The 13959-nt window shown below is 55.6% G+C and overlaps 1 protein-coding gene across 1 annotated transcript; it reads left to right on the forward strand.

The window, feature by feature from the left end:
• The first annotated feature begins 1052 nt into the window (after window positions 1–1052).
• LOC140901860 (leukocyte immunoglobulin-like receptor subfamily A member 6) lies at window positions 1053–8712 on the forward strand. Its single transcript, XM_073321285.2, has 5 exons — window positions 1053–1083; window positions 1226–1261; window positions 2533–2805; window positions 3355–3645; window positions 8603–8712. Exons 1-5 carry the CDS (start codon window positions 1053–1055, stop codon window positions 8710–8712), a joined length of 741 nt encoding a protein of 246 aa, XP_073177386.1.
• Window positions 8713–13959: the final 5247 nt, after the last annotated feature.

Raw genomic sequence — 13959 nt, forward strand, 5'->3', positions numbered from 1 at the left:
AGTCCGGGCCACAGCTCTACCCCCTGGCTCTAACCACTAGTCCCCACTCCCCTGCCAGAGCCCAGAACTGATTCAAACTTTCCTGACCCCCAGCTTCCTCCTGCCCTCTAGCCAATGGCGTATAAACAAAGCCTGTGTCACGTCCCTCTCTAGGGGCCTGGCCACATAACCACTGACAGTGTCTCCTCCAGCTCGGGGGCAGGGTCTCTGCAGGGGCATTAGAAGGTCCCTGGGTCTCTCCCAGCTGGGTGCACGGGATGGAATTTCTCTTGCTCCAGTTTTCCTTTCAACCCAGTTTATTTAATTCACACGCTGAGAAAAGACCCTTTGAACCAGGCGTTACAGCGTAAAGCCGTCCTCCCTGCTCACTTATGGTGCAAGGGGCAGCAAACCCAGGTGTTCCCCATCACGCCCGCTCCTCACACGGTGCCAGGGCAGGTGTTGTGCGTGTGGGCAGGTTTGCAGGCTGAGCGGGAAGGCTGCAGAGTCAAACCCTCCAGCACCGGGAAATGCCACAGATACAACCTAAACTCCACCCTCCCATGCACATGCATTACAAAGCCAGCCTTTAATTGCATGATCACGTATTAATTTTACCTACATGGGTCACCGGTGAGGTTTGATTCTAGCATGTAAGAAAGGACAGGATGGGAGGGGGGAATCTGCATGGAAATCGTGGTCAGGCGAAGATTGAAGACTAGACCCTGTGGTCTCCTGGCTCCCAGCCTGTTGCACCTTCCCCAAGGCTGCAGGAGAAATTGAGGGTGACCTGTCCCCGCTCCCCACAGACACAAACAAGCTGCGAGCTGCATGGTGATTTGCCAGGCTGAAGCTCTCAGGGTTTCCTCGGTTTTTCAGTGACTGCTGCTTATTTTAGCTGCGTTAGATTTCGCCTGCAGATTAGAGACAAGGTGTGATAGATGTAGGAAGAGATGAGACATCCTCAACTTCCTCCAGCTGCAGCCACCGGCTGAGTTCCTTATTTGGGGCTTGGTGGAGCCAGGCACTGCGGCTTTGGTGGCAGCGCTGAGGGGCCCCCTCACTGCCCCATCATGGTATCTGCTCTCACCGTCCTCTTCATCGGTGAGTATTGGAGACAGCCAGGACGTGTGCCTGTGAGGGAGGATCTGAGACCAGGCCACGTGCCCTGGGGGAGAATCTGAGACCAAAGTGTAGGATCCAGTCACTCTGGGATCTGGTGCCTAACAAGCCGTCTCCTCTCTAGGCTGCTGGCTGGCCGGGCAGAGCGAGGCGTCCAGAGGTGAGTATCTGTGCTGCTCAACGCTAAGTGTTAAGGATGGGGGGTGGGGGGGGGAAGGTGGAGGGGAAAAGAACAGCTGAGACCTGAACCTTCCCCCAAAACTCAGTCAGGGTTGACTCTGGATTGACCCCAGCGGACTGAGATCAGAACCCAGCCCTGCCCCCAGTGCAGTCAGGAGTGACTCCGGATTGACCCCGGGGGCTGAGACCAGAGCCCGGCTCACAGGTTCCATGTAGATCAGGGGTCTCAAACTGCGGGCCGCCAGCTCCCCGTGGCACCCTCCACCACCCCCCCAGCGTTTACCAAGAGCGGCTCCAGCCCAGCGTGCACCGGGGGCAGGGCAGGCTCCCTGCCTGCCTGCCCTGCCCCCGCGCCACTCCAGGAAGCGGCTGGGCACAGGGGTCTGTGTGTTGCCCTGGCCACTCCTCCAGGTACCTCCCCCGAAGCTCCCGTTGGCCGTGTCTGCTTCAGGGGAGGTACCTGGAGGAGCGGCCAGGGCAACACACAGACCTCTGTGCCCCCCCCCACCAGGTCCCAGCCACTTCCCGGAGTGGTGCAGGGGCAGGGCAGGCAGGCAGGGAACCTGCCCTGCCCCCGGTGCATGCCGGGCTGGACCCGCCCCCCGAACGCCTCCTGCAGCCGAACCCCTGCCCTGACACGCCTGCTACACCCTGCACCCCTCCTGCACCCCAACCCCCTGCCCTAAGCCCCCTGCCGCACCCCTCCTGCACCCCAACCCCTTGTCGTGAGCTCCCTGCTGCACCCCACACCCCTGCTGCACCCCGACCCTCTGCCCTGAGCCCTCTGCCGCACCCCACACCCCTCCTGCACCCCAACCCCCTGCCCTGACCCCCTGCCCCACCCTGCACCCCGACCCCCTGCCCTGAGCCCCCGACACACCCCTCACCCCTCCTGCACCCCCTGGGGGCAGGGAGGGAGCGGAGTTGGGGTGGGGATTTCGGGGAAGGAGTTGGAATGAGGGCAGGGAAGGGGTGGGAAGAGGCGGGGTAGGGGCGGGGCCTCATGGATGGGGTGGAGTGGGGGCAGGGCCAGGGCAGCGGGTGTGGGGTCAGTGGTGCGGCCCTCGGGCCAATGTACTAGTCCTCATGTGGCCCTCGTGGCCATTTGCGTTTGAGACCCCTGCTGTAGATGCAGTGAGGTGTCTGTTATCCGCGGTGCTGTCCCTGGAGCTGGGCACTGAGGGCAGGTTACAGACACATGGGGAGGGGTTTGTGTCTCCCCATCTCACTCCTGTTTGTGTGTGAACGCAGAGCTCCCTGAGCCCAGACCCTCCATCTCCGCCAGCCCCAGCGGGGTGATCGTCCCGGGGGCAGCCGTCACCATCTGCTGTCAGTGTCGGTGCGAGGCTAGGAGGTTATTTCTGTATAAGGATGGAATCCAAATCCAGGAGCTGGACGCTGCTGGGGACGGGGGTGAATTCACCATCCCCAGCGCCAGACGGGAAGACGCAGGGTTCTACCACTGCAGATCTCGCTCCAGATCGGAGCCGGAGCCCCATGATTACCTGCGGATTGTTGTAGCAGGTGAGGGTCCCGGGGAGCGGGGACAGAGTCATGGGGGGGGGTTCCCAGCCGCTGTAGATTCAGGACTGACGTGGGGGGGGATCCCTGCCCCCAGGGGTCCTTGGGGTGTCCCTTACTTCCCCGGGCTTCCATTTCCCCTTGTATGAATCATCCTCCCTGCACCTTGTGTCTGGTTACAGAGTCGGGGTTGGCTTTAGGGTGGGGGCTTTTTCTCACTGTGCCTGTGCAGCTCCCCGCACCTCTGACTGCCAGGCCCCCCCAGCTCTAACCACTAGACGCCACTCCCTTCCCAGAGCCAGGGACAGAACCCAGGCGTCCTGGCTCCCAGGCTCGGGGGGACTATTAAGTGGATAGACAGGTACAGAGGGTGCTCTGGATTTAGGTCCTCAGGCAGTTTCGGTCGTAGCTCCCAGAAATCTCTGGGATCTCGGAGAGGTTCCTCTGGCTGGGTTTTCTCCCAGGGGCCCCGGGTCTGGGACCGTGCGGTGAGGACGGGGCGCAGTGACTGTGCCGGGTCCTGTCTCACGGCCTGTCTCCTTCTCACTGCAGAGCTCAGCTACCCCAAACCCTCCATCTCCCTGAGCCCCAGCAGGGGAGTCACCCTGGGGAGAACTGTGACCATCCGGTGTGAGTGTCGATGCCAGAAAGCGACATTCCTCATGTATAAACTTGGAAACCTGGACGTACGGCGCTGGTTTGAGACTGTTGGGGACGTGGCTGAGTTTACCATCCACAACGTGAGCCGGAGACACACAGGGAGCTACAGCTGCCAATATGGCACCAAATTGGACCCCTCCGTCTGGTCGCATCCCAGCGACCCCGTGGAGCTGATGGTAGCAGGTGAGGGGCCCGGCTCAGTATCTCCGCTCTGTGAGAGGGTTCCCAGGGTGGGTCTATGGAACCGCTGGACCCTCTGTCCCACCAACCTGGTGAGACCTCATCTGGAGTACTGTGTCCAGTTTTGGGCCCCACACTACAAGAAGGATGTAGATAAATTGGAGAGAGTCCAGCGAAGGGCAACAAAAATGATTAGGGGTCTAGAACACATGACTTATGAGGAGAGGCTGAGGGAGCTGGGATTGTTTAGTCTGCAGAAGAGAAGAATGAGGGGGGATTTGATAGCTGCTTTCAACTACCTGAAAGGGGGTTCCAAAGAGGATGGCTCTAGACTGTTCTCAATGGTAGCAGATGACAGAACGAGGAGTAATGGTCTCAAGTTGCAGTGGGGGAGGTTTAGATTGGATATTAGGAAAATCTTTTTCACTATGAGGGTGGTGAAACACTGGAATGCGTTACCTAGGGAGGTGGTAGAATCTCCTTCCTTAGAGGTTTTTAAGGTCAGGCTTGACAAAGCCCTGGCTGGGATGATTTAACTGGGAATTGGTCCTGCTTCGAGCAGGGGGTTGGACTAGATGACCTTCTGGGGTCCCTTCCAACCCTGATATTCTATGATTCTATGATTCTAACCTGGGGTATCCCTCGCAACTGTGATGCTGATGTCAAGCTACAAACCTCTGGCAGGTCCTGCACTTACCCAGCCATCCACAGCCAGGGACACACCCACCGGAGTTACATGAATGATTTCCCAGGATCTCACAAACCATTAATAGGGACGCGCCAGTCAAGTCCCTCCCAGATTCCCAGCCTGGTACTGTCCTGCACTGGTCAGAAGCCTGGCCAGTGTCTGTTCATTACCCAGTCCGCCCCTCCCTCGATGGGGAGAGGACACGCACCAGCCTTTGTAACCTGAGCTGAGATTTCCCAGGTTTCAGAGTAGCAGCCCTGTTAATCTGTATCCGCAAAAAGAACAGGATTACTTGTGGTCTCTAAGGTGCCACAAGTACTCCTGTTCTTTTTGAGATTTCCCAGGCACTTCAACCAAAACACACTGTTTGAGCTCAAATAGAAAAGAGATGTATTAACTCCAGAGAGATGGAGTTGAAGTGATTATAACTAGCAAGCGTAGAGATCAGGGTCAGTTACTTAAGAAACAAAAATAAACTGGCAGTCTGAGTTCTACAAACTAACCAGGATTTGAATCAAGCAGCGTCTCCCTCAGTAGCTGGTACCCACAGGTCACAGATCTTCAGTACACAGACTGGAACTGCCTTCCAGCCGGGACCACCCTCCCCAGTTCAAAGTCTTTGTCCTCCAGACCATAGGTGCCAACTTCTCCTGGCGCTGGTAGATGCTCGACCCCTCCCGCCCCTGCCCCGCCCCCATTCCAACCCTTTCCCCAAAGTCCCCGCCCCAACTTCACCTCCTCCCTGCCCCTATTGGACTCCCTCCCCAAATTCCCACCCCGCCTCTTCCCCTGAGTGCGCCACGTTCCCGCTCCTCCCCCCTCCCTCCCACAACTTGTTATGCTGCGAAATAGCTGTTTTGCAGCAGCAAGCACTGGGAGTAGAAGCAGGGACGCGGTGCACTCAGAGGAGGAGGCGGAGGCGAAGGCGGAGGTGAGGTGAGCTGGGGCAGGGGAGGCCAGGAGCTGGCGGTGGGTGCACAGCACCCACCAATTTTTCCCCGTGGGTCCTGGAGCACCCACAGAGTCGGCATCTATGCTCAAGACGTGTTTCCAGGTGTTGTGTTGTGGGGGGAGTGAGGCCAAGGGATGTTGTCACTTCCCCTCTTTATAGCTTCTTCCAGTTTACTGGGAAGATCTTTGCCTAGAGGTGGGTCCAGCAGTCTCCATTGTCTAGATGCTCTCACTTCGATGGCCCTTGAGAGAGTGAATTCCCTTCGGTGTGGGTCCTCAACCACAGCCCCACACCCAGCCAGACCCTCAGGGCGTGTCTGCCCAAATGGGATGCTCAGAGCCGGCTCTGCCCTGAGCCCTAAGCCCAGCAGAGGGGACACCTGGCTGAGGAGCGGGGACAGTCACTGGGGGGTTCCCAGCCAGGGGCGGGAGCAGCAGCCGCTGGAGGTTGAGGGCCAAGGGAGGGAGGATCCCTGCTCCCAGGGGAAGCTACAGAGCAGGGGCCTTTCCCAGGGGGATGTTCCCTCAGCTGTTCCCACTCTGGGGATGCACAGAGGAGTCGGGGCCCAGGGGCTGCCCAGACAGCACCGGCCCCAGCGCTGAATTCACCCCCCCCCACCAACCCAAACAATTGAACCCATAACAAATGCCAGGTCATGGGGCGAGCGGCCCAATCGCTGAGTCACCATTTCAGCCCCTTGCCACCAGGGCCTGGATGCTGGTTCCGTCCCTCCCCCCATCCCAGGTGTTGTGGAAAACGAGTCACACCATCTGTTTGGTTCAAACAGTCTGAGGTCCTTTTATTGAATACAAGCATACAGGGAGAAGGAGACGGAGATGGTCACACGCAGGTGCCACCCTGGTCTCTCTCTGCCCTGCCCCTATAATACCAGACTTATATAGGTCCAAAGTCAAGCCAAACGATACATTTCCTTACCACTCAAGCATTATTAATAAAGCCTTATAAGGAATTAATGGAAGGGCAGTTTCATATCTAGCACAGTGCTATCAAGATCTTATCAAGATCTGCGGCTTGCTGTGGCAGCGTTTTGACTAGGGACTTTTGCAGGGTGGAGGGTGCATATAACAGACAGCTAGGGATTCTTCCGGAGGCCCTTTTGGTTCTTTTCTAGTTAGAGATTGGCCTAGTCCATTATCTGGGTCAAGTGCCACGCCCTAGCATACGTAAATGCTTTAGCTTAAGCCAAGTCGTACAGGATACAGGCCTATCGGCCTCTTGCATTACAGCGCTTGCCTATGTTGCATATAGTGCATAGATTTTGCCGCAGAATGGGATGGGGTCAGTTTCAACAGCAAAGTTAACAGCAATTTCCCCCACACAGCCAACGCTCGTTTTAATCCCACAGAGGGAACCGACCCAGCCGGGTCCCAGCAGCCGGATCCCCCCATGACGGAGCCGGAGGGAGAAGGGGGGCGGGAGAAATGGAACAATTCACCCCCCGGGGAACAGAGCTCTTGGCTCACATGCCCACGGGGCCATTCGGGCCGTTTGGAGGGGAACAGTCCCTGCAGACAGAACTGATGGGTTCAGGTCTTCTACACAAAGGATGGTGGATTGATCCATGGGAACCTACAGCCACCGGTCTGTGGGAAGGTAGGGTGGTGGACAGATGGGAGCGTGTCTGATGAGGGATAGAAAGATGGACTAAGACCTTGTCTACATGAAAACTGGACCTGAAATGATTAATCCAGTGTGGTTCCCAACCCCCGCTGGTGATCTCAGAGCAAGTCTGAGCTCTTGGAATTCGCACCCCCTGGTTTGATACAATTCGGTTTGGCAGACAAGCTCCCCTTTAGCTCTATAGGGCTGGTTCTATTCCCGCAGGGGGAACTGACCCAACTCAGCCAGGAACGGCGCCGGCTCCGACCCACTCAGGCAGCGCGAGTCCAGGTACCGGGGCTCAAGGCAGGAAATCACCATCAGCCCCCCCAGAAACAGGTTTGTGCTGCCCAAGGAGCCACCGCTGTGGGAAACCACGAAGGGCTGGCTGGGTGGGACGGGGCAGATCCCCATAGCAAATGTCCCATCTGGGCTGAGACCTCCCTGGACTAATTTCGTATGCTTTGGGGGGAGAGTTCACTGGACAGCTGCCAGATCGGCTTGGTGGGAGCAGGGCCTGGAAGAGCTTCCCCTCAATGCACAGTCCCACCCCGGTGCTGTGCTGCCCCCTGGCACCAAAAAGCCACCCAGGTGGGGCACAGCTCAATGTGTATCCCCCTGGGAAAACAGGGCTGAAGAGCCGGGGATCATGCTGCCATGTATCCGGTTTGTCTCTCCGCGACTGCAGACAGGCTGGGGGAACAGCTCAGAAGCAGGGCTCTGCCTTTGCAGTTCAGACTTGAACCCGCCAATTCAGAGTGACACATTGTTGACTCTGGAACCTAACAGTGGCTGTTGCGATGACAGCACTGTTACATCTACCACTGCTGATTGCTTCAGAGCAGTGTGGTTCTCCCAATGATCTCAAAGCACAAGGGTGTTTGCATTTTGGTGATTAGACAGTTGGCAACCATATCTGGGGGCAGCTGGGGCCATCAGTGGTCACAGGGGGTACCCTGGAGCTCCCTGCGAAGCAGCCAGGGGCAGCGAGTATGGGGGACAGGATACCAGGTTAGATGGGCCCATTGGCCAGAGCTGGTATGGCCAAGCCTGGCTAGTGCCATGGTACTGGGGATGGGTGGGGGAGGAAGGCTGGAAATGTCAAACAGACAGAGGCTGGAGGAGCCTGGGACCGATCAGCCTGGATCAGAGCCAGCGTCTACCTTGAGCAGTCTCCAGTCACTGTGGATGGATGGATATAGAGGGGTGTCTGTGTAGGGGGTGTGGGTGTGGAGGGTGTAGATGGACACAGGCAAGAGCGGCAGAAGCAGCCTAAAAGTGTAGAAGGGGCACAAGTACCCGAACCGTGGCCCCACCCACCAGAGTCGAACTGCCCCTGACGCCCCGCCCATGTGCCGCCCCTTTCCGTAAGATCCTGCCCCAACATCACCTCTTCCCCAACGACCCCTTTCTGTGCCACCTCTTCCCACCAAGACCCTGCCCCCTCCCACCCACCCTTACCGCTGGTAAAAGATGGGAGCACCATGGCCCCCCTGTTCCAGTGCCCCAGGAGAGAGGGGTGTGGGTGCCGATAGATTAGATTAGATAGATGGGGAGGATGGACATATGGGGCTGTGGTGGTTTTCTTTTGTGGGGGGCAGAAAGGGGGTGGGGGCCCCTGTTCATCCGACTAGATGGTGACCCCCGACCCCACCCCCTTGAGCAGCTGCTGACACCCCCCTCCCCTTTTGTCACCCCAGATTACACCTGGGACAACATTGTCCGTCTGGCCCTGGGCGCCGGGATCCTGCTGGCCCTGGCGTTGATCTTGGCCGAGGCTGCCCATGGATGGAGGCGGGGCAGACGCTAGGTGAGGTGACCCCCCCCACATGATTTCTCCCACTCCAGCCTCATTGCCCCAGCGTGGAGGAAGGGCAGCGGGGTCACTGTCACCCAGAGAGACATGACACCGCATCATCAAGACGGAGCCAGAAGGCCCAGTGCAGCCAAACCCATCTGAGCTGGCCCTGCTGAGCGGCCCTCAGGGCGTCCAGATGGGCCCGGATCAGCGTGGGGCTGGGGGAGGGGCTGCACTAGGGCCTCCGTCTGGGGGTGGCAGAAATGGCTAACAGCAGCGGGATGGGGAGCCCACACCACAGGGCACCCTAGGGGAGAGCTCCAGGCCCTACAAGGCGGCTGGGGCCGTCAGGACTCAGGACGCTCTAGGGGCCATGGCTTGTGGACAGCACCCACCGTGCCCAGGGCCTCCAGGACACACTCCGACACAGCCACACAGGTGAAGATGTGGGATCGTCCCGCCAGCCTGAGCCACCCGGGGGTCGTTCGCACGGTTGTGGCTGTGGAGCCTGCGAAGCGGCCCGGCTGTGAGCTCACATGTAAAACCCACAGGCAAGTTCCCCAGCTGTGCCAAGGCCCCAGGGAACCAGGAGAAATTGGGGATGACGCTGAACGTTGTAACCCAGACGAGAGAACCAGCCACAGATGCTGGGTTGGTCTGACCCGAAAAGCCCCCTGGCTACAGCCCCACAACTGTCAACATCATACTAGGGGAAAGAAGAAGCTGGAACCAGGAGTCAATAGCACCACATTGGCGGGAGGGACTTAGGGCCTATTTGGGGGGCAAAATAATGAGGGGGCAGGACTAGGCTGCCCACTTTCCCCCTCGATGGATTCATTAAAAAGTGACGTTGGTAAAAACCCGATGATGGGCCCAACTACCTCTCTCCTCCCCCATCCCACCTTGCAGCCCGGCTCAGCTTCTCTCATCTTCATCTTCCCCCAGCTCATCCCTGGACCCTCCAGCGCTGCAGCCCGTCTCGAGTCGTCTAAAGGACTTTCTCCCGGAGAGGCCAGAGCCGGCCGGCCTGGCTCTTGTTTAAGGACTTTTGTTTTCCCCTCTGCGAGCTGGAAGTCGTCCCATTGCCGTGACCTGCAGCCCCCAGCCCGCACATGGGGACAGCTGATTAGCAGCGCCCCGAAGGCCCTGGAGATCCTGTTGCCTTCCCTGGTTGTGCTGTTTTCCTCCCCGCTGTGTCTTTCCTCCTCTCCTAGCTCACTCTCCTGGCTTTCTATCAGGTGCTGCAGTCGGGTGTATGGCACCAATCCCACCTGCCCTATCTAAGGAGAACGGACCCAATGCCGGGCTGGTCCTGCCTGGATTGTCACCATCCAGGGTCTGAGCAGCAGGGGTCAGGGTTGCCTTGTAGCCAACGCACCCACTTGTCACTAACCCACATCCAGCGCCCAACACCATCCCCAGAAGCCATATTTCACCCCCGTTTCCATCCTGTCTCTCCCCCACTGCCTGTCTCTCCGTTTGCTAATGTAAGGGGACTGTTGGCCCCTCACTGACACTTAGTGGGTTTTTAGGCCCTCTCGCAGTACTAAAGAAAGGTACTGTGCTAAGATTTCCCTAGCGCTTCAACCAAAACACAGTGGTTTAGGTCAAATATAAAACAGATTTATTAACTCCAGAAGGAGAGATTTTAAGTGGCTATAAGGAGCAGGTGCAGAGATGTTACTTAAGAAATAAAGATATATTCACAGTATAAGTTCTACAAATGAAACAGGATTCAAATCAGGCAGCGTCTCCCCCTGACAGATGGTACAAGCCGATTACAGATCCTCAGTACACAGACTGGACTCCATTCCAGCCTGGGGCCACCCTTCCCCAGTTCCAACTCTTTGTCCTCCAGATGTTCCTCCAGGTGGGGGGAAGAGAAGCCAAGGAATGATGTCACTTCCCCTTTTTTATATTTTCTGCCAGCTTGCTGGAAAGATCTTTGCTGTGCTCCGGGGATCAGGCAGTCCCCATGGGTCAAGCAATCTCCATTGGACACAATCACTGGGATAGTGGATTCTTTCCTCGATGGGTGTGGATGAGCCCTTGACACTGGCTGGCTGGTCCTCTGTTGCAGTTGAAAGGTTGGCTGTGGGCATCTCCCAGTCTCACAACGCATTTCAGTAGCACACCCAGCAATGCTTCATAACTTCCCATACCAGGGTAGCACATACAATCCAACAAGATATTCATCTTTAACAGATCAAAACTTTTAAAATGATGCCTCACAAGGCAGACCTTGTACCCAACCTGTCATAACTCCAGCCTAGTGGTGAATATGGGGGCTCCAGGGTGCTATCTTGAGGTACAGATTGTCACCCTGTGGTATCAACGCAGCACGTCCAGGGCCTGGGCAGGAGGCCTGGGAGGTGTGAGGAACAGACTGTGAACTTCCATTCCCATGCAGAGGCAGCTGTTTGTGGTGTCCCCGTGCCCGCAGGGTAGGGTAACTAGTTTCCTTTCACCTTCCCCCTTTTTACTTATTTTTTATTAGTTGCTATGTAATACATTGTAGGTGTTCTTAACTCTATGTAATGATCAGTGGGTCAGGGAAGTGACCTGCCTTAAGTGACCACGACAAGACTGGGGGTCGAACCATCATACCCAGACTCACGCTATACAGGGCGTAGCAACTTACTCTACAAGTCCTCTGCTTTTCCATATCTGTCCTGCAAGAACCTGATGCTCCACTCAGCTTACACCTGTGAAAATCAGGGTGATAAACATAGCACAGTCAGAGATTGGTTTCAACCCGGAAACATGACACTTTTAGGTCATTTTCAACATTCTTTGGGGGTTTTTTAGCATTAATTATTATAACTCTGGATATTCTTGTTCTCCCTATGGCAGGGTTGCCAACTTCCATATTCTACCACAAGTCTCATGCTCATGGGCATATTTCTTAAAGCCCCACCTTCTGGAGTCCTGTGAAAATGTGAGGTTTTATTTACAGTAATGTTGTAGCCATCATAGTTGCAGAGAACAGCTTAGCGATGTGATGGAGTGTGAACCTAAAGGCTCAGAAATCAGGAGGCAAATTAAGAGAACCCCAAATTTAATCATGATTTTAAGTCGCTCTCATGATTTTTTTTTTTTTTAATGTTTGAAGTTGGCATCAGAGATTCAACTTCCAGGCCCTCTTTGCTTCTTGCTCAGTTCTAGCTCTCAGCACCAGCCGGTGGCAATGAGTTGTCCACAGTCTCACTATATAACACCATTCAAGCCACTGGTGTAAGTAAGAGGAATGTCTCTGCATCCGCAGTAGTAGATGAGTGGGTTGACCCTGGGGCAGGCAAATTCAGACTGGAAATAAGGCATAAATGTGTAACCATGAGAGAAATTAGCCATTGGAACAAGAGTCGTGGTGAATTCTCAATCTGTGACCATTTTTAAATCAAGATTGGATGTTGTCCTAACAGATCTGCTCTAGGAATTATTTTGGGGACATTTTCTGGCCTGTGCTACACAGAAGCTCAGACTAAATCATAATGGTCCCGTCTGGCCTCGAAATCTATGAATCTTATTTCCTTAGACTTCCCATCTGTGTGTTGTCCTATACTTAGATTGTCGGCTCTTTGGGACAGGGACTGGCTATTCTATATATTGGCACATTTAGAGTAGGTTTCTTACAATTGTAACAGGAACTCTAGTTCCTACCATCTTATTAATTATTGTTACCCTTTCCTGGCCTGAGCAGGTAGCCGACATTTGGAGCCTTGTCCCCTTTCGAAGGAGATATTGATGACACGGGGAGAGTTGGCACGGGAATTGTTTTCTCAGTCCCGCAACATTTTCCAAGATTTTGAAAAATTTCCCACACTGCATCAGGACGAAACTGAGAGCTCCCATGCTGTTCACAGAAAAATAACAGAGTGGCACCCCCTCCAGAATGGCCAACAGCCCTGTGGCCAAGGCACTCGGCTGGCACTTGGGTTCGAATCCCACCTCTACCCTAGGCAGACCAGTGGGGAGGGTGCTCAGCTGAAACGTGAGAGACCCAGGTTCAAATCCGTCCTCGGCTTGGTTTGAATCAATCTCTCCCCCCACACCGTGCCAGTTGGGTGCCTTAGCCAGGTGGCTCATTCTCGGTGTCTCTTGTTGGAGCTGTGCCACCCAGTGTAAACACTTCACATTGTCCTTGGGCCAGAGAGAAGCAGGTTCCCAGCCTGGGGGTCAGGGCACTCGCCTCGGAGGTGGGAAACCTGGCTTCATGTTCTTGCTGGGCCCAGTTTGGAGCAGGAAGTGGTGTCTCCCACTTCCTAGGTGAAGGCCTTTGCCACGGCACCACTGGATACCTCGGGGTGGCATAGGGCCTATGTGGGTTCCCTCACTGTGGGTGGATGAGGGGGTGTTGGCAGGGGGGCAATGTGGAGGGACATAGGGGCTGGGGGACTCAGATGCCACAGCCATGAATGGATGGGGGAGGATTAGGCCTCCATAATCTGAAGTCCTCTAGCCTGAGCGACAGATGTACTGCGGCTGCACCCCGTTTTGCCAACCCAAATTGTTCAAATGTGAATCAGTCCTCAAAAACCAAGAGATTGGCTTCAAAATCATGAGACTTCTTGCCTGTACTTTTTTTCTTTTTTCTGCTGGTTTCTGAGCTTTTAGGGTCTCACTCTGGCTGCATTTTGAAGCTTTTCTCTGGAACCACAAGAGCAAGGAACTTACTTTCTATGTCAACGGGGGGGTTGAGATTCTAGGGTAATCCAATGGCTCCAGGTACTGGGGCTTTGAGACAAACCAGCTCGCGATAAAATCAGCAGAGTTGGCATCACTGATTATGGCAAGAGCTTATATGCTCCATCCAAGATTCAGGGTCCATATTTCTGGGCCTAGTACAGACACTTAGGGTGTGTCAACATGGCATCCAAAACCTGGCTCCGTGGAACCCAGGCTTGAGGTCTCAGTAGTTCCAAGTCTGCGCTTGAGTGTTCACACTGCATTGTAAACATGGGATGACAATTGCTGAGATCTGGGTCTCACAGCCGTGTTAATGTGACCGTACTGAGCTACAGAGATCTTCTGACTCGGGTCTGTGGCTAAAGCTGCGTCCACACTGCAAAATGACAGGGCTTGGACCCAAGCCACAATGGGACCCAGGCTCTGATCTATCCTGCTAGCAGAGTCCTAGGCCCCAGGTCCTGGCTCTGCGCCACTTGGGGAGGTGATGTTATTGTGTCGACGTAACAGGATGCTTGCAGTTGTGGGAGACACCACTAGACACACCACTAGGTTGGTGCAAGCTGCCTTGTG

The sequence above is a fragment of the Lepidochelys kempii genome, chromosome 23, assembly GCF_965140285.1.
Source record: "Lepidochelys kempii isolate rLepKem1 chromosome 23, rLepKem1.hap1, whole genome shotgun sequence".
Classification (NCBI taxonomy): Eukaryota; Metazoa; Chordata; order Testudines; family Cheloniidae; genus Lepidochelys; species Lepidochelys kempii.